The 20,956-nt window shown below is 46.4% G+C and overlaps 1 protein-coding gene across 2 annotated transcripts in view; it reads right to left on the bottom strand.

Moving 5' to 3' along the window:
* The window catches only part of RAD51AP1 (RAD51 associated protein 1), an 85,029-nt gene that overhangs the window by 9,801 nt on the left and 54,272 nt on the right, over positions 1 to 20,956 (bottom strand). For both annotated transcript variants that reach the window (XM_068560911.1, XM_068560912.1), the window contains 8 exons: positions 12,508 to 12,588; positions 11,695 to 11,811; positions 10,813 to 10,957; positions 9,082 to 9,245; positions 6,572 to 6,708; positions 6,130 to 6,270; positions 3,715 to 3,853; positions 1,556 to 1,637 (listed from right to left, as the gene is read on the bottom strand). In XM_068560911.1, coding sequence (XP_068417012.1) covers positions 1,556 to 1,637; positions 3,715 to 3,853; positions 6,130 to 6,270; positions 6,572 to 6,708; positions 9,082 to 9,245; positions 10,813 to 10,957; positions 11,695 to 11,811; positions 12,508 to 12,588 — 1,006 coding nt within the window. The remainder of the gene's footprint in view (positions 1 to 1,555; positions 1,638 to 3,714; positions 3,854 to 6,129; positions 6,271 to 6,571; positions 6,709 to 9,081; positions 9,246 to 10,812; positions 10,958 to 11,694; positions 11,812 to 12,507; positions 12,589 to 20,956) is intronic.

Below are 20,956 nucleotides of genomic sequence, written 5' to 3'. Positions count from 1 at the left end.
ATTGAGCTTCATGAGCTGCTTGTATATACTGGAGATTAATCCTTTGTCAGTTGCTTCGTTTGCAAATATTTTCTCCCACTCTGAGGGTTGTCTTTTCGTCTTGTTTATGGTTTCCTTTGCTGTGCAAAAGGTTTTAAGTTTCATTAGGTCCCATTTGTTTACTTTTGTTTTTATTTCCATTACTCTAGGAGGTGGGTCAGAAAGGATCTTGCTGTGGTTTATGTCATAGAGTGTTCTGCCTACGTTTTCCTCTAAGAGTTTTATAGTGTCTGGCCTTACATTTAGGTCTTTAATCCATTTTGAGTTTATTTTTGTGTATGGTGTTAGGGAGTGTTCTAATTTCATTCTTTTACATGTAGCTGTCCAGTTTTCCCAGCACCGCTTATTGAAGAGGCTGTCTTTTCTCCATTGTATATTCTTGCCTCCTTTATCAAAAATAAGGCGACCATATGTGTGTGGGTTTATCTCTGGGCTTTCTATCCTGTTCCATTGATCTATATTTCTGTTTTTGTGCCAGTACCAAAACTACAATGAGGTATCACATCACACCAGTCAGAATGGCCATCATCAAAAAATCTACAGACAATAAATGCTGGAGAGGGTGTGGAGAAAAGGGAACCCTCTTGCACTGTTGGTGGGAATGTAAATTGATACAACCACTATGGAGAACAGTATGGAGGTTCCTTCAAAAACTAAAAATAGAACTACCATACGACCCAGCAATCCCACTACTGGGCATATACCCTGAGAAAACCATAATGCAAAAAAAGTCATGTACCACAATGTTCATTGCAGCTCTATTTACAATAGCGAGGACATGGAAGCAACCTAAGTATCCATCAACAGATGAATGGATAAAGAAGATATGGCACATATATGCAACGGAATATTACTCAGCCATAAAAAGAAACAAAATTGAGTTATTTGTAGTGAGGTGGGTGGACCTAGAGTCTGTCATACAGAGTGAAGTAAGTCAGAAAGAGAAAAACAAATACCATATGCTAACACATATATATGGAATCTGAAAAAAAAAAGAAATGGTCATGAAGAATCTAGGGGCAAGACGGGAATAAAGACACAGACCTAGTAGAGAATGGACTTGAGGACACGGGGAGGGGGAAGGTTAAGCTGGGACGAAGTGAGAGAGTAGCACTGACATATACACACTACCAAATGTAAAATAGACAGCTAGTGGGAAGCAGCTGCATAGCACAGGGAGATCAGCTCGGTGCTTTGTGACCACCTAGAGGGGTGGGATAGGGAGGGTGGGAGGGAGAAGCAAGAGGGAGGAGATATAGGGATCTTGGATAATTCCAAATCCACAGAGTGTGAGAGCAGCAAAGCAAACCTACAGTATTTGGTCCAATCTTCTCATTTTATAGATGAGGAAGCTTAGGCTCAGAGAAGTGAAACAGCTTGTTCAAAATCATACCAGCAATTGTCGTGGCTGAGCCCAGACTAGAACCCAGGTGACCACATGTGTGACCTAGTTATTTCAATAAAGGAAAGAAATCACAACAGGGAAATTCAGACAAAGGGACTAGAATGGCCAAACCTTTCTGGTGTTCATAACAGCTTGATCCAAAGTCAATAACTTTAACAGAGACTTGGCCCTTTTGGTACAACACTATATTCTCCTAGAGAGAAGAAAGACATAGGTCAAGTTTTAACAATGTTACCCAAGGCATTCTGTTTACCTAACTGCCTGCAGGACCCACCTCCAAGTGGGCTCCTCCCACATCTCCAAATCCCCTCGTTCTCCCCACCTCTGACGTTCCCTTCCACTGTGGGCTGCACCTCTTGTCTGGCCCCAGTATTTGCTGCTTTGTGGTATTTCTTCTGCGTGTATGTTGCATCTTTACTGATATCAACTGTGCAACTCTTGAAGACGGTGAGTTTCTTTTTATCTCCTTGGTACCTGGTTCTACGCCTTGCTTGCATAAGGCCTTAGAAATATCACTGACTGAATTAGATGTTTCCACTTAGTGACCCACCAACATACTGATACGACAGTAGAAGACCCCCCCCCCCAAAAAAAACCCACAATGATTTGGTTGGAGTTGTGATTGTCATGCTGACTTTGGGGAAAATGTGAGGCCAGGTGTTCCAGGAGAGTCCTGGATGAGAAAGCAGAGCTCCTGGGCTCTGCTCTCACAGCATGGGAGTGGACCACGTGGGGCTGGAGGATTAACGTCCTGATCGTATTTCCAAGGATCTCAGTATCAGATGAATTGAGTATTATGAATATCAGGTGATTTGATTGCTTATGGAATCCTTTGACATTCTAGGTATGGCATAGCAGGCCTGGTCTGAAGCTGCTGGCATTGCAAACTAAGAAAGTACAGATTCATCCATAGTAGCTTTTCTAAAGAATATTTGTGTTAACTGAAAGATAATGATCAGCAAACGTCTAAAAGGTAGGAATTTTTAGTGTGTCTCTAGCCCAATGGAAAGGCTCCTTAACTAAATAGGGCTGGTCTTTCCATCTTATTGGCAGAAATAGCTCTACAGAGGGTTACGGATGCGTGAGGCCATCACAGCTCATTGATACTAACCGTTAAGTCCATAGGAATAACTCCCTGATTCTTGAATCCACACTCACCAAACTCTCCTGGTTGTGTGTCTACTTCCCTATTGAGCACATATATTCCAGTCCATTTGATCTATTTTGTAAGGAAATCTATTAACTCACATTTTGGCTGCCACCTATCTTGTGAGGTTCCTTGGTGAGAGTCAGTCCCCTAGGCCCAAAGATCATGGTCCCTTTGGAGCTGCAAAGCTGAGGATTAGGAACTTAGATGTGGAGAACAAGTCAGTGTACCACCATCCTTGTGGGGCTCCATCAGTCAGCCATGAGAGAACATCTCTACCTTGACAATCTTTAATTGTAAAAATACCCCAAATCTACCCGATGAGTTATAGTTGGGTTTTTTTTTTGGTTTGTTTGTTTGTTTCTTTTTAAGTAATGTGAACCCCGTTTGGGGATGAGAGAAAGGAATGAGGAAAAGCTAAGAGACATTTACATACCTGTGAGGGTCAGGTTGTTTTGGAACCAGCTCTTGACCCCAGATCTGCACATCCTTATACCTTTTCCCTAGCGACCTCTCTGTATTCCTCACAATTGCAATCGTTAACTCTTCTAACAAGCAACTGTTAATTGCCTACCATTACTATTTCTGGGTACCATGTCAGGTCCTGGGAATATAATGGTGAGAAGACATGGTTCCTGACCTTGGAGGAACTTGCAGTCCAGAGGGGGATGTGGATAAAGAAACAATTCCTACACAAAGCAATCAGTTCAATAACAGAGCTAAGTATAGACTAGGAGCCGGACATCTGGGAAGGCAGCAGCCATTTGGAGTAGAGGAAGTAGTCAGAGATTGGCTGTACCCTAGGACCAACTCAGAGGAGAGGGGACGCAGGGAGGAGTTAGGACAGCAGTGACCCCCTCCCTGCATGACACACGTCTCCGCTCGCCCCCAAGCCCTCAGCCTTCCTGGTCCCGTCTGCCTTGATGGCACTGCGTCTCTCTTCCTTGCCCCAGTATCCCTGCTTTAGTCCTCGCTGCATCTCACTTGCTTTACACAACCTACAAACATGCTGCTTGGCTTCCATCCTGCAGCCCTGCCCAGTTACCACCGGGGAAAGGAATGGGGCAAACCCTTCCTGAGGGCGGGGACCAGCTCCCCTGCGTGGGACAGAGGTTGTACTCACAGGCTTGAGGTCACAGTGAATGATTTTCTCTATGTAAAGCATTTGCAAACACTTCAAAACAGAGAGGGTGAAGCGCCGAACTATCGAGAGACTGAAGCCTTGGAAGCTGTTATTCTTCATCAGCTCGTACAAGTTGATTCTGGGACAGAGAGAGAAAGTTTCGTGCAGCAGCATGATGCTGAGTTTGAACCTGGAAAAACAATCCCATATCACCTGGTTTCCCTCTGGCAGCAGGCAAGACTCAGACCAGGAGGTGGGGCTTTTGTGTCCTATAAACTCAACTTTCCCATTGACACATGGCGGATCCAGGGTACAGCTCAACTGTGCTGGCCTCTCAGACGTCCCTCATTTCTTACATGGCAAGGTCCTTGAATCACTCTGTTACACGTGTATGTTAAAAAGTTGAGCCAAACTTCTGAAATATTCATAGTTCTTCCCTCGGGAGGGATCCAGGGACCCCTCCAGTCACTCAACCAAGTGGCCACCCCTGCCCAGGCCTAATAAGTCTGTCTAAAGACATCAGGCTCCTGACAAGTAAGGAGGCAAGGGAGTGGGCAGAGGGGGGCTGAGGAGAGATGGAGAAGCCCTACCCTATCTAAAAGAACGAACTTACTGTCACCAGGGGTGAGGGCCGGGGGAAGGGATAGTTAGGGAGTTTGGGATTGACATGTACACAAGGTTATGTTTACAATAGATAACCAACAGGGACCTACTGTATAGCACAGGGAACTCTGCTCAATATTCTGTAACAACGTAAATGGGAAAAGAATTTGGAAAAAAATAGATACATGTATATGTACAACTGAGTCACTTTGCTGTACCCCTGAAACTATCACAACATTGTTCATCAACTATGCTCCAATATAAAATAAAAATTAAAACCTGTCGCCTTGCAGGATTGAGGGCTGGCTTTTGTCAGATCATCGTAAACTTTCTAGACCGGCAGAAACCTGAAATATTATATCAAAGCCTGCTACGTTATGCGACAGCTGCTGATTCACCAATGTGGGAAACTAATAGAAAGCATTTCAACCAGAAAACCTTATGCACGGGCTGCCAGTTCATGATCTCTGTGCAAACTGTGAGATGGGGGAGTTGGGGGAGAAGGGCAGGACCCAGAGACAACGCTGCATCAACCTCTTCCTGGTTTCTCCTAACTTTCCATTTCTAGGCTTTCTCTCATGCTGGCAGTATTTAGGAAGCCGTTCTTTCTCGAGGGGTACAAAGGAAATGTGAGACATGGCTCTGGCCTCCTCAGAACAGCTGTGTGACCCAGGCAGCTCCCCAACCTCTCTGGCCTGTGGATTCTCCCTTCACACACCTGCCCCTCCTGACCCCTCTTTTTTTTTTTTTTTTAATTAATTAATTTATTTATTGGCTGTGCCGGGTCCTAGTTGCGGCATGCAGGATCTTCTTTGCGACATGCGTGTGGGATCTAGTTCCCTGACCAGGGATCGAACCCGGGCCCCCTGCACTGGGAGTGTGGAGTCTTAGCCACTGGACCACCAGGGAAATCCCCTGACCCCTCTCTTAAGGACATCCTAACTTGCACCGTGATTAATGGCCGAGAAAGGCAGCCTGGATTGCCGTGTTGCCATGAGGAAGATAATTCACCTCTGCATATTGGCAAGTGGACGACGTTTTGGAACCATCAGAGATGGCGAGTAGAGTGGCAGCATTCCTTCTGATTTAATGTAGCCATTCCTGGAATTGCACCGTCAGCGACGGCGTCATGGGAGCACCAAGCCACCAGCTCAGTGAAGCTAATGAGACTGGGCCTCTGAGGTCTGACCCCTGATTATTCTCCTCTGCTAAATGCATTCTGGGTTTCTGGTTTTATTTAAATTGCATCCGATGGTCTTCCCAGAGCGATAAGTAGTCAAATTAGCATGCCCCTTCAGCTCCAATGTTCAAGCAAGGGATGCCAGTCTATTTAAGTCAGGTTCAGCTCTCGTACCAAAAATACCTGTGCCTGTCCTTATTTGCTCAAAATCAAAGCCCTTTCCCCCTTCTGAGCAGCCAACTGTGTGCTCCCTTGGGTTCCAAACTCTGCACCATAGGGTTCTAAAGCCGGTGATCGGGGACAGGCAGCAAAGGAAGGTCCTTTTCCACATTTCAGTTCAGCTCTCGAGGGCAGAGGCCTTGTTTCGGTTCTGTCACTGGGCCCAGCACCCAGCACCTGGGCAGCACACCTTGGTACGCTGGCAGGTGACAGATGTGACCAAGGGATGGGGTGAGATGGGCAGCTTTGGGTCCAGCTCCTTGGTTTTCTAGATAACTGAGTGGCCGGTGTATTCACTCTAGTCATTCAATGTTCACATACAGACAAATCCAGTGTTCTGACCTCCAAGTTTCCCTTCTGTCACTTAAGCAACTTTTCAGAACAAAATGAATTCAAAAGAAAAGGCAGCTGACCCCAGGAGTTCAAAGGTGATGCAGAGATGGTTGCGGAAGTAGAAGAAGTCCTTCATGTGCACCACGTTGTAGGTGTTGTCTTTGTCCTTCCTCCTGAGAGCTTCCAGGATCTTCAGCTCCACCAGGGCCTGGTGGTGAAATCTGAAGAGGTTGGGGAGCAGTGGGGGGGGATGGGGATGGGACAGAAGACACAGTGTCACGTCCAGCTGCAGCAGGTGGCCCTTCCCAGCTCTCCCCATCACCCCAACAGGGCAGAAGGTGCTAACCACTCCGCCCTCTTGCCTCCTCTCTGCCCCTTCCTGGAAGCAGACAGGCAGAGAGGTAAAGAGGGAAGGAAAAGGGAGACCAGAGGAAGAGGCAGAGTCAGGAAGTGTTGGCATCAGGAAGGGGCCGGAGTCACGTGGTCCTTCCTCTACAGCTTACGTCATCTGTCAAGCCACACCTCTTCTTGTTCCTGATGATTTTCAAGGCCACCAACTCATTGTTTTTATGATCCAAGCACTTGGCCACCTGTCCAAAGGACCCTTTCCCGATCATCTCCAGAACCTCGTAGCGGTAGGCAATGTGGTCACGCAGGACCTGCAGAAGCCAGGCCAGGGGTGAGGAAGGAAGCCATAGCTTCTGGGCTTGCCTGACACTGGGGCCCCTGGATACCCATTCCCAGCTCATGGCTGACTCTGGGGAGAACTTTCTAAACTGCACTGGGCACTAATACAACCCCACTCTCATCTCAATGCTACTGCAATGGGATTGATGCCCGGATCCCAGGCCACCCGTGTGGCACCAGGGAAAGTCCCACAGGCTCTCTCCATGCCAGGCAGTGCAAAGAACATTGGGTGGTCTTTCAGAAACTTGGGTTCTTGTCCCCATCCTGCTACCACCTCTAGTTCTCTGCGTGTGTGGGAACCGTGAACAAAGAGGCCCCAAACGTTCTGTCTGGTTTGGACATTTCACGATGCTCGAATGCAGTGGGGCAGCAGTTTCAGTTTGGGGGAAGTTCTCTTTCTGACGCCTGATGTGTCTCCACCAGTCAGAGAAGGCTTTGTGTCTGCTCTGCCTCTTCCTGGCCAGATAGGCTTCTCCTCTTGACTTATCCGGATTTAATTTTATCTCAGAGTTAGCATTACAGAACTTGGGTCTTTTTCAACTAAGAAATATTAGAATCTAAGATCCAGAATCACCCACGTTTTCTGTGTGCTGGAAACTAAGGAATGGGTGTCTAATCAAAGCAACAGGAAATGTTCGATTAAAAAGCCTTCACCTGGGTGGCTTCAGACAAGCCACTTAGCACTGTGGGCTGCAGTGTCCGTGACTGTGACTGAAGGTCCTGGATAAGATGACCGCTAAGATCTTTCCGCCCTGAGAAGTTGATCCCTAGTGTTACACTCATGGATTTGGGAGAGGTGAAGGATAAGTGTGAGCGCCCGGGTCCTCGGGATGTGTTTGTGAATGCATGGTAGGGAATCTGTTCGCACAGGAGGGATCAAGACCATGAATGTGAACCAGCACAACCTCACCGATATGGGGAAGGAGCTTCCTCTCGTGTGAAGGTCTGTTATGAAGACGTACGGGGAAAGGGCAAGGGGTAGGTTCTGCACGTGTTGGTCCCATGCCAGACCTGCTGGATAAGGATCCTCATTTGTAATAAGATCCCCAGGTGATGTATGCACGCCATAAAGCTTGAGAAACACAGCCCTAAATCCGATCAAGAAGATCCGCCTCTTTTATAAAGTCATCAAAGAGCAATCGTGTCTCCATGCGCCCCAATGTTCACTGCAGCACTATTTACAACAGCCAGGTCATGGAAGCGACCTAAATGCCCATCGACAGGTGAGTGGATAAAGAAGATGTGGCACATATATGCAATGGAATATTACTCAGCCATATAACAGGAACGAAACTGGGTCATTTGTCGAGATGTGGATGCATCTAGAGACTGTCATACAGAGTGAAGTAAGTCAGAAAGAGAAAAACAAGTATCGTATATTAACGCATGTATGTGGAACCTAGAAAAATGGTACAGATGAACCGGTTTGCAGGGCAGAAACTGAGACACAGATGTAGAGAACAAACGTATGGACACCAAGGGGGGAAAGCCACGGGGGTGGGGTGGGGTGGTGGTGTGATGAATTGGGAGATTGGGATTGACATGTATACGCTATTATGTATAAAATGGATAACTAATAAGAACCTGCTGTATAAAAAAAAAATTAAATTAAAAAAAAAAAAAAAAGAGCAATCGTGTCTCCTAATCCAAGTTAAGAGGAAGTGTCCAGAGGAGGAAATTCCCAACAGCCCACAAGCCTAGTGGACTAAGCATCACACATCTGCACATCCTCAGAAGTAGAAAGGAACACCTTGCACCGCCCAGATTCCACCTGCAGGCTGGGGAGAGGCACTGTCCCGGGAAACCCCAGGGACGCAGTCAGAAGACCGGGAGGAGGAGCTGCTGGGACCGACCTTTAGAAAACTGAAGGGAGCGCTGTGCACCAGAAACTACACTGGCAAAACTTTTGTTGTCTGTGGGGGAAATGACACTGATTACTAAATAGAAAAAGGTCGTATATGGGCTTGTATGTAGGAAACAAAGAAGGGAATATTGGGAAGATTGAATCTTATTCCACAGCCTGGCCTTCCCAATGGGTCCAGGGCTGTGCCAGAGAAGAGCCTGTGAGAGTTCACCCAGGATGCAAACCTGCCACCCCAAACACTCTTGGAGAAAATCAGCATTCTGTGAGCAGACCACTTTGTATATTAATTGCATGTTTTTTCTCATTTTTATATGTGGTATTTCTTTGGTTTAGCACCTCATAGAATCCTTCAGGATGCCTGGAGTTCCAGATACATCAGCACCAAATGCTATAAAATACCTCACGCTTTTTTCCCTTCCAGACTATCTCTTGTCCCCAGGCCCCAAAGCCCTGCAGTTACAACGACCTGCTCCCTCATCACCTTCATGTAGGAGCCGTGTTTATCATCGAAACTTGTCTTGCTGAATTTATCAGGAGCCATGTGGAGTTTCTCAGCTTCCAGCCCCAGGAACCACAGCTCTGTGTAGCCCAGGACTTCACTTTGCTCATAAGAAGACAGCTGGTTCTTAAAAATCTTTAGGGCCTCTGTGTGAACAACACTGCAGATGTCAGTTAAGATGCCGTAACATGGGGATTTGCCCAGATGCAGACAACGGCATCCCTTCCCGTTCATGAGCCAGGCGGCCCTTTCCTCAACGAGGCGGCTCACTAAGGACCATGCATCCTGGATCCCGTAGGGTCCAAGGGGAACCAGGATGGATGTCAAGGTGTGGTATTGACTTCACCCAACCAGGAGGAAAACACACAGGAAGGGAAGGGACAATTTAGTCCCCAAAGAGCTATGGGTGCAGCAGCTTGGGTAGAAGATCCAGGAGTCAACATAGTGTCAACAGAAGTGTGTAGTTAAGGCAGCAGTCGCCCAAGTTCATGTGGTACTGGGCTATACAATGTCTACCCTGAGAGGGTTTGCAAACTAGAATGCCTTCAGGGACCAGGAAAGTGACGTAAATTCAACTTTCAAGCCCAGGAGGTATTCCTGCTCAAACCTGCGCTGAGCCAGTGGGTCTGAGTCTGGGGAAGGATGTGTGTTATGCCTTCTTTGCTCTGCACTGGCCACATTGCATCGGGGGCTGGTGTCTCTTCTGGGGCGGGAGGGGTGGGATTCAGGCTTTAAGAGAGATGGCGATAAGCTGGTGAGTGCTGAGAGGAGGCAAAGCAGGATGAGGGATGCAGGGAGGACAGCGCGTTATTTGACAAACTGCCGAAGAGTCAGAGAAGGAACTGCATGGAGGAAAAGAGGACGCACAGGGGACAGGACCTATGTGTGACACAGGACTATAGGTGAAGGGCGGTCACGTACAACCTGACTAAGGCACGTCCTTTGCCCAGAAGACACAAGCAGGGAGGCAGGTACCGGCTCTGTAAGGGCAGAACCAGCACAGGACTGGAATGATCTCCTCATGGGCAGGTCCGGAGATTGTTCAAGGAGAGGAAGGACAACCCAGTTTAAGGCTGTGGGAGAGGAGGTCCGAGCCTCAGATGGTGTTGGCTTGTGGTCAGTGCTCAGAGGACTTTGGTTCCCTTCCTAGGAGCCCTAATCGTGTGAATCCCTGGACCTTGTTGAGGAGCTGGGCTCCTGGCCCAAACACGTGTGATCTTTCAGGCCTGACCGCAGGTGATGACAAAGGCTTTACCCAGCAGGCCCGCGCGGGGAAGCTGCCTTCCCACTGCAGCCCGGGTGCCCAGCCAGTGCATGGGGGTCTCTGAAGAGCTGCAGTCAAGGACGCAGGTCCCCCTGGCTGGCTGTGCTCTTGTCACCCAGGAGCCTCCGTTCAGAGCCCTCCTCAGGTGCTTCTGCCGAGACCTCATCACCGAGACGGGCCTGGGGGCCTTCGAGACACTCTCTCCCGCTCTGACTCAGAACGCAGCCCCTCTCCACGCCCAGCTCTCCCCCCTCCTCCGCAAAGCACCAGCAGCCTTGTACAGGCTCCCATCTGCCTCTGGCCTGGGGCCAGTCCATGGGGGAGACTGGAACGGTGGGCAGTCAGCGCCCTCCCATCCGCCTCTTGCTTACACCATCACAGGAAGTGAGGAAGCCTTGACTGAGCGCATAACCACGCGCCTACACCCCGCTGCGGCCCCAAAGGCACACCTGCCGCTCGCAGAGGCACCTTCCGCTTGCGCTTCTTTGGCGGCTTCTCCTCTGGTTTGGGATCTTGGGTTTTAATGTTCGAAGGGAAGGGTGTTTCTGAAGGCTTGAGCTCAGAGGACGACCCCTGGCTGTGAGTTTGATTCTCCTGTGCAGGGGAAGAGACTTGCAATCAAGGACTCTTTAGGTCGCTTCTGGGTGTCCTAAACCATTGATCTGACCAAGAACAGCCCCAGGCAGCCAGACTCTTCTTCCTCTCCAGGGAGAAAATGGTCATTACAAGACAGTAGGTTTCTCAACCTTTCTCTCAGAGGAAGGATCCGTCTGACTCACGATATTCTCTGGGACACCTGTGGTGTACATTACAGTTTGGAGCGGACAACCCCAGTGATATCTTACCGCAGGAAGGATGGGAACAGTTCTTTCCTGCTGACCTAGAGGAGGCCAGTTCCTAACTAGAGAGGGTGGCCTGCCCAAGGGCACAAATACTTGAACTTAGGTGTGTATAACACCTCTTTAACTCGGCACTTTCTCACATCATCCCATTTGGTTCTTACACAAAAAAAGTAGGGGGCGTGGAAGGAAAATCAACATTTTGTACTGTTTATACATGCTTCTACCATTTATGTACCCGACACTTTATTTTTCTTTTTCTCAGTGAATCCTCATGACAACCCTATAGAAAGTCTGTTTCGTACAGAAAGTCAACGACTCATTGTTCAAGTTTACATTCATTGTCAAGAGGGAGAACAGGAGTGGAACCCAACTCTTCAGCTCACGATGTGCTTTTCCCACCATCCTAGGCCTTTCTGAACTTGGCTCTGGACTGAAAGCAGGTCTTTTTCACCTGCCTGTTCAAGGCCACGTCCACTGCCCTGTACTCACATGATGCAGCAGGGGTTGCTTTAGCGGGAGTTTACTGCTGATGCGTGGGAAGTTCACCATGTTCTTCTTCCCCTTGGTGTCCACGAAAGGCAGTGGCATAAAGGTGGTGTTTCTGTTCTACAGGAGGAGAGACTGGGTACGTTACAGACTCCTCAGGCAAGAAAGTGTTCCCCAGCACCTTCCCCAGAGCAAGGACGAGCCTGAGGCAAATCCAGGGCAAGATCTATTTCTGAAGTTCTTGGAGAGAAAAGCAGAGTGGTCAAGCAGACAGGCTCTGGGTTCGAATCCCTGCTCTACCACTTACTAGCTGTAGACCCTGGACAGTCACACTGACCCCTTCTCTAAGCTTCAATTATCTCTGCACTACCATGGGGACAAAAATGTGACCTACCTCATACGGCTTTTGTGAGGTAAACAAGACAATCTATGTAGAGTATTTCATATGTGTTGGCCATTATTATTATCATGCCAATGTCTCAGCACCCTGACCTGGAGAAGTTCTTCCTGCTAAACAATGCAAACCTTCCTTGGGGCAGCATAAGCTCCCATTTCCGCTACCTTGTTGACTTGACCGGTTCACTTGGATCCCTGCCCCTCTACATTGATTGATTGATTGATTGATTAGGAGAGAGGTAGTCCGACTATCAATGAAGAGCAACATTTAAAACTGTGTAGAGATGGGGTGTGGTGATGTGGGTAGAACATGCGCGTCATGTTATGCTGAGTTGACCAAAAATGCCTGTTAAAAGCCATCCCCAGGCACCCACCTTGCCATCCTCTACTAGAGAAAAGACATCAAGCATCACTTCCTACCTTATTCAAGAATTGGGTCATCCTGAAGCTCTTGACCTTGGAAGGTGGCTTCTGGATTTGAAGCAAAGGCTTACTCTCAACCTGGATCAAGTGAAAGAGAATTGGAATAATATTTGGCATGGTTTCACCACCAGTGCCCGAAGTTTATTTTGCTTCATTACAATTAACAGGACACATTTGAAGCCAGCTCTGCTGACCCCAAAGCTAGGAAGGGCTCAGAGAGGCTCAAAGTACTGAATGAATGAATGAATCAATCAATCAAACACAAACAAATCATCTTTCTAGCAGTGTTTATCCTGAATCGACTTGCCCAATAGTTTTCACACTTAAAAAAAATTCACAGAACCCTTTCTTCAAATAAAATCTTAACTGGGTGCCCTGGACCTGGGAAGACATAAAAGCAGAGTTGCTCTTTCTAAAGAGAAGAAAATGCCTATAGTCTTGCCCAGAAACTCTTTTCACCCTCAGACTGGCTCTGAAGGTACCAGGGTGGAAGCCACCAGAATATAGGAGCCCAGTCTGGACACCAGTGACCGGATCAGAGGGGACTTCACCTCTGGAAGAAGGTGGGGAGGTAAAGACCAAAGAGCAGAGCTGTGCCCCCCAGAGGGTGGTGAGCTCGCAGTGCAGGCGTGTGACATAACTGCGTGCAGCTCACAGACAACCGTTATCTAATGCTTATGCATTTACTTTAGTATCCATTTAAAAAACTAGCACATTAAAACTGCAATTTGGTGGTTGTTATTATACAGTATGAAACTAAAATTTAAGTAAAAAAGAGTGTGAGTACTATGTAGATATGGCAAAAAAATCATGAAGATGGCACCGAAGGACTCAAGTTTAGCAAAAACAGGTTATGGGGCTTCCCTGGTGGTACAGTGGTTAAGAATCCGCCTGCCGGGCTTCCCTGGTGGCGCAGTGGTTGAGAAGCTGCCTGCCAATGCAGGGGACACGGGTTCGAGACCTGGTCTGGGAAGATCCCACATGCCGCGGAGCAACTAAGCCCGTGCGCCACAACTACTGAGCCTGCGCGTCTGGAGCCTGTGCTCCGCAACAAGAGAGGCCGCGATAGTGAGAGGCCCGCGCACCGCGATGAAGAGTGGCCCCCCTCTTGCCGCAACTAGAGAAAGTCTTCGCACAGAAACGAAGACCCAACACAGCCATAAATAAATAAATAAATAAATAAATAAAAGAATCTGCCTGCCAATGCAGGGAACACGGGTTCGAGCCCTGGTCCGGGAAGATCCCACACGCTGCAGAGCAACTAAGCCCATGCACTGCAACTACTGAGCCCGCACGCCACAACTACTGAAGCCTGCACGCTCTAGGGCCCAGGGGCCGCAACTACTGAGCCTGCGTGCTGCAACTACTGAAGCCCGTGCGCCTAGAGCCCATGGTCTGCAACAAGAGAAGCCACCACAATGAGAAGTCCACGTGCCACAACGAAGAGTAGCCCCTGCTCGCTGCAGCTAGAGAAAGCCTGCGTGCAGCAGCGAAGACCCAACGCAGCCAAAAATAAATAAATAAATAAAAATAATAAAGTTCCCTTTAAAAAAAAAAGTATTAAAAAAAACAGGTTACAGCTTGAATTGAGGTTCAGCTCTTTGAGTCCAGGGGTTCTGTTTCCAACTCCTTCTTAGGGAATTGAATGACAATCGTCCAAAGCCGAGACACAGCTGGTGCCAGACCCACCTCTGTAAAACTTGGTATATTGGCCACGTAGAAATAGGAACTGGGTACAGTACTTCAACTTAATATCACCCAGCCCAGCTAAGCCCTCCACAGACTTATAATGATGGGGATGATTCAGAACAGTCCATATTGATCTATCTCCTAGAAGAGGGACGTGGTCTGAAGGAGAGGCAGCTGCACAGAGCGTGGACCATAGCCTCAGACAAAACTAATTTGATTGGCTAACGCATACTAGATGCAGGATTTGGTTGTCTATTGGAGGGACAATGAGGATATCTGAGCAAATACCGCAGCTGCAAATCTCAGAGGGCCAACTTCTCACCAAATAACTTTGTGGGGATTAAAACTTGTAACCATCATCAACAGTGACAGGTTGGCCTTGAGAATGAGCTGGGGAGACTGGACAGACATATAAAAAGTACACTACAAAACACAATCCAAACTAAATACCAAACAAAGGGCATGGGCAACGAGTGACAACAAAAAAGGAAGAGATCGCTGTGAATGCATTCCCCCAGGAGGATGTGGGTGGGGTGTGGCTCCTGGAAGGGATGTGGCTTGGTCTGAGCCTTAACTGGAAGGGAGGGTATAGAACATGCTCATTAGCTGAAACACTAGGATCTGGGCATGCTCTGAGTGTCTTCACCGCTCACGCTGGTTAACCTGGAGCAGAAGCTTGACTGTGGATTGTGGAAGGCACTGAATGCCAAGTCAAGATACTTGGTCGTCACCTCTTAGAGTAATGGAAATAAAGTCAAAAATAAACAACTGGGACCTAATGAAACTTAAAAGCTTTTGCACAGCAAAGGAAACCATAAACAAGGCAAAAAGACAACCCTCAGAATGGGAGAAAATATTTGCAAACGAAGCAACTGACAAAGGATTAATCTCCAAAATATACAAGCAGCTCATGCAGCTCAATATCAAAAAAACAAACAACCCAATCCAAAAATGGGCAGAAGACCTAAATAGACACTTCTCTAAGGTAGACATACAGATGGCCAACAAACACATGAAAAGATGCTCAACATCACTAATCATTAGAGAAATGCAAATCAAAACCACAATGAGGTATCACCCCACACTGGTCAGAATGGTCGTCATCAAAAAATCTGCAAACAGTAAATGCTGGAGAGGGTGTGGAGAAAAAGGAACCCTCTTGCACTGTTGGTGGGCATGTAAATTGATACAGCCACTACGGAGAACAGTATGGAGGTTCCTTAAAAAACTAAAAATAGAACTACCATATGACCCAGCAATCCCACTACTGGGCATGTACCCTGAGAAAACCATAATTCAAAAAGATACATGTACCACAATGTTTATTGCAGCTCTATTTACAATAGCCAGGACATGGAAGCAACTTAAATGTCCATCGACAGATGCATGGATAAAGAAGATGTGGCACATATATGCGATGGAATATTACTCAGCCATAAAAAGGAAAGAAATTGAGTTATTTGTAATGAGGTGGATGGACCTAGAGTCCATCATACAGAGTGAAGTAAGTCAGAAAGAGAAAAACAAATACTGTATGCTAACGCACATATATGGAATGAAAAAAAAAAACAGTACTGATGAACCTAGTGGCAGGGCAGGAATAAAGATGCAGACATAGAGAACGGACTTGAGGATACAGCGGGGGAAGGGGAAGATGGGACGAAGTGAGAGAGTGGCACTGACATATATACACCACCAAATGTAAAATAGATAGCTAGTGGGAAGCAGCCACATAGCACAGGGAGATCAGCTCAGTGCTTTGTGACGTCCTACAGGGGTGGGATAGGGCGGGTGGGAGGCAGACGCAAGAGGGATGCAAGAGACATATATATTATATATCTATCTATCTTTTATATATATATATCTATATATATAGATATATAGATATATATCTATATATATAGATATAGATATATATATATATATATATATGATACTTGGTCATTATTTTATGGCTAATAGTGAACCATCGACAGTTTGCAAGGATGGGAGTTACATATGCAAAGCAGTATTTCAGAAAGACCCCTTCTAGCAGCAATGTGGCATAAAATAATGCTCATAGATATGGACTCTGAAGTCAGCTGGGTTTTAATCCCAGCTCTACTATTCACTAGTTGTTTGACCTTGAACAAGTTATTAACCTTTCCTTGTGTAATATGGGGATAATAACAGTACCAACCTCATTGGGTTGTTGTGAGGATTAAGTGAGTTAATATGTATAAAGCACTTAAACTAGCGCCTTGTCTATGCTCACAGTGTTTGCTAGAACTCATTCTCCTGTTTTGTAAAATGGAGAGAGTAATCCTTGGTCATTTCTTGTAAAATAGGAAAACCAAGGACTCAGAATTGAAGGAGGATGAACAAGATGGTGTGGAGTCTAAAATGGTTAAAGGAAGTGAGAGCGTTTAATCTGAGAAAAGATAAAACAAAGCAAAGCTTCTGAGACGTTAACAATTCTGACACTGCCATACGTGTATACTGGAATCAAAAAATAAATGGATCGTGGATGGTAGAAATTAGGTTTCTCACCGTTGGAGTGGAAATTTACAGATAAAGTCAACATCAACATTATCACCATGTGATAATGGACCGAAGTTGGAGACATCAGTAAGAACTCATGTTTAACTTAATATAGATACAGATGGCTACATATAGAAATATTTATAGATATATGTACATGCAAGGGCTAGTGCTTGCACGCGCCTGTGCGTGCAAACACACACACACACACGTATTTCTTTGCTCTGTCAGCTTAGAAGTCCCAACAGAAATAACACCCCAGTAGAAACAAGCACACCTCCCACTCAGATCTTGGTTTCTAATACCATTCTCTAATAAGGGGAATGAAGCCTCCTTGGAGAAACAGTTGATTCTATTCTACAACAATACAGTTGTACAGGATAAGCCTGGAACATCTTCTGGTGACAGAAAGTAAGGGAGTGCTATTAAAAAACTCACAGTGATTAGAGTAAGTCAAAGGGGCACAGAAGCCAACTGAAAGAGCTCCCTTTGGCCAAAGCTCCCTGTGGCCAGAGCTATAAAATAAAGACTCATGAGTCCATACTGTTGTAAATAGACTATTTAATAAAGAAATAAATAGGGGAAAAGAGACGAAACTCCCTTGCAGAAGAATTCCTCATCAGTTATAGATATCCCACCCCAGAGGAGGAAAGCACAACTCTCCAGCCTTTAAGTGCGGACGGTGCATAGTGACCGGTGTCCCAAAAGTACAGCATGAAACGGGGGAAAAGAGCAACTTCACAGAGGAGAAACAGGCAGGTACTGCCTCAGCCAGGTGACCGAGGTCAACATCAACAGTCATGAACCATGCTGATAGTACGTACCATTGATATGATGCGATGAAAATGGCACTTCACCTCAGTGACCTTCCTCCCAAAGCCTATAACTCCCATCTTATGAAAAAAACAAGCAAATTCCAATAGAAGAGCATCCTGACCAGTATTGCTCAAAACCATCAAGATCATCAAAAACAAGGAAAGTCTGAGAAACTATCAGACTATCAAACTATTAAGCCTAAGGAGCTTAAGGAGACAGAACTAAATGTAATGTGATATCCTCGGTGGGATCCTGGAACAGACAAAGGACATTAGGTAAAAAAAAAAAAAAAAAAAAAAAAAAGGAAAAGGAAATCTGGGACATCCCTGGCAATCCAGTGGTTAAGACTCCACGTTTCCACTGCAGGCGGCACGGGTTCGATCCCTGGTTGGGGAACTAAGATCCCACGTGCCACGGGGCATGGCCAAAAAATTAAAAAGATAAAAGAATAAAGAATGAAAAATAAGGAAATCTGCCTAAAGTATGGAGTTCCGTTAATAATGAATCAATATTGGTTCATTGTTGTGACTAATGTACCATATGAATATAAGGTATTGATAATAGGAGAAGCCGGATGTGGGGTATGGAGTGGCATGTGGGAACTCAGTACTGTCTGCTTAATTTTTCTGCAAATCTAAAACAGTTCTTTAAAAAGTCTACTAATAAAACAAACAAAACCCCTGAGGGGAGGGTCTATATCAGAAGGACTGTCACTTACGACACAATATAAGCTTGTTCCACATAATCCAAAGGACAGAATCAGGTCAACCTGTGGACCGCACAGGGAGGTAGTTTCTGCGTCAATGAAAAGAAGGATTTTTCTAGAGTTTAGAGCTCATTAGCTGGTCAGCTGCCCATCACTGGAAGGACAGAATCCACCTAGTGAGCACCTGTGAGAAGTTGGAATGAACTCGAAGCCGGGGAGCGGTAGGCAGGTGTAACCTCCAAAGTCCAACCTGTCTGTAAGGTTCATTCAAGTGACCCCTGGGAGGTGTGTCTTAAAGGAAACCTTCCTCCTCTTGTGGAACCGAGACTGAGAACCACTGTACAGAACAGGGCTTCCCAAACTTTGTCATATCGTATTGCACGTAAAAAATTATATTTGTAAGACAAGCCAGGTGAATACAGGAGGCAGCTCACGGATGCCGCCAGCCCAGGGTTCCAACTGCCCCATGCTTGACCACCCCGAGGGCTGCTGGCATCTCTGCACACCTGCTCCCCCCTCACAGGTACCAGTAGGTCACACAAGTTTATGAACTTACTGCCTGTTTGTCTCCAGCAGCTTCCTCAAGGGGCGCCCAACGCCCATGACAACCCTCCGTTCTACCGCAGCTTCCCCAGGAGGAGGGAAGAAGAGCGTGTGATCGCCCACATCCCGGTGGCAAAACAGCAATTCTCCTTTAAGACTGTGAGCTTCACAGCATTGTTCTGGGGCCCCTCGCTGACCTCTGAGCCAATATAACAGGAATCCCTTTAATAGTCCTGCGCTCTGTATCCAGATTGAGAATCCTCAGTGTAAAAGAGATTTTATTCAGGGGGTACATGGCAGTGGTGATGATTCCAGTGTTGTCTGAGACCTGGGCCCCGTCCAGTGGCTGGAGAAAGCCTCGGGGGGGTTGGGTGGGGGAGGGGGGGGGAGATAAAAAGGTGGAGTATCGCAGGAAGCCACCAGGCACTTTTCAGGACCATTTTTTGTGTCTTCACAACTCTCAGAGGCCTGCTCAACAACCAGAACTCAAATGTGAAGCTCCTTTGTTTCCAAACTTTTTATATGAACATGAGCTGCTTCTATAATTTAAAAATACCATCATTGGTATGTTGGTGCAGCCGCTGTAGAAAACAGTTTGGAGGCGTCTCAAAAAGCTAAAAATAGAACTACCGTATGACCCAGCAATTCCACTCCTGGCTACACATCCAAAAAAACCCAAAAACATTAATGCAAAAAGATACATGCACCCCAATGTTCATAGCAGCATTACTTACAATCGCCAACATATGGAAACAACATAAGTGCCCATCAAGAGATGAATGGATTAAGAAGTGGCATATATATACAATGGAATACTACCCGGTCATAACAAAAGAGTAAAATTTTGCCATTTGCAGCCACATGGATGAACTTGGAGGCCATTATGCTAAGTGAAATAAGTCAGACAGAGAAAGACAAATACTGTGTGATATTGCTTATATGTGGAATCTAAAAAACACAAAAAACTAGTGAATAAAACAAAAAGGAAGCAGACTCACAGCTACAGAGAACAATCTACTGGTGACCAGTGGGGAGACGGAAGGGGGGAGGGGCAAGATAGGGGTAGGAAAAAAAAGGGTGACTATGGGATTATATGAAATCATGTGTGTGAAACTTTTGAAAACTGTAAAGCACTATAGAATTTAAAGAATCTTTCATTCAATAAAAAAAATAAATACCATTACTTAAAAATAAAAAAGTGTATATTAAGACAGAAAACTCTAAATGGTTCAGCGCCATGCGAGGCGGGGAAAGACAGTTACATCAGCTGGGAGCTCTTCCCCGGAGAGCCTGAATCAAACTAGAAGAAGGTGTCGAGGGACGCAGACTCAGAGCCTTGGAGCAGGGACAAACCTAAGAGTTCTAATCACGAGGAAAAAGAAAGTTTCTATTTTTTAACTTTTTTATCTATATGAGATAATGGATGTTCACGAAACTTACTGTGGTCATCATTTCATGATGATTAAGTCAAACGATGTAGGCTGTATACCTTAAACGTACACGGTGCTGTATGTCAATTATATCTCAATAAAACTGGAAGCAAAAGAAAAAAAGTGGTATGGAGACCTCTGTGTTCACACATAGGCTCAGGGTGCTAAGATCTTCCCTCATCTAAGCCCACATTCTGATCCGGGGTTGCCCCTGGGCTCTCCGGCTATGCTTGCCATCGCTAGGTGACAGACCCAGGCAGGGGTCCAGCACTGCACCAACTTGCACCCTGACAAGGTGGGTCGACCAGAGTCTCAGGTCCTGACCCCGGGCCCCTCTCTGGCAGTCCTGTGCCTCTGTCTTCTGAGCTGGCTGATTCATTTTCTCTGGGCAAAGCTCTCCAGTTCTCACATTTCTTTTGTATTCTCAGGCAAAAAAAAAACCAAAAACCCACAAAAGGCAACTTCCATCTCACTGCTTTGCAAAAGCCAGTCACCTTCCTCAAACAGAAGCTGAGTTCAGCTTAAAAGCAGATTAGGAGGAAGGTGGGAAAGTTGAAACCCAGCTGCCCTACCCCGCCACCCATTTTCCCTGCATTCATACAAAATAGGTGCAAAGGTACCGAACTCTTCCAGTTACTGCTTCCTGTGATCTGGCATCAAAGATTCTTCCAGAAACACCTCCTTCCTGCCTCCTCAAGCCAAGACGATACAGGGAACCACAGTTGGGACGCACCTCGGAGAT

Source organism: Eschrichtius robustus, chromosome 13, assembly GCF_028021215.1.
Source record: "Eschrichtius robustus isolate mEscRob2 chromosome 13, mEscRob2.pri, whole genome shotgun sequence".
Lineage (NCBI taxonomy): Eukaryota > Metazoa > Chordata > Mammalia > Artiodactyla > Eschrichtiidae > Eschrichtius > Eschrichtius robustus.
The sequence above is the reverse complement of the archived record's forward strand: the minus strand, read 5'-3'. Positions and strand labels throughout refer to the sequence as shown.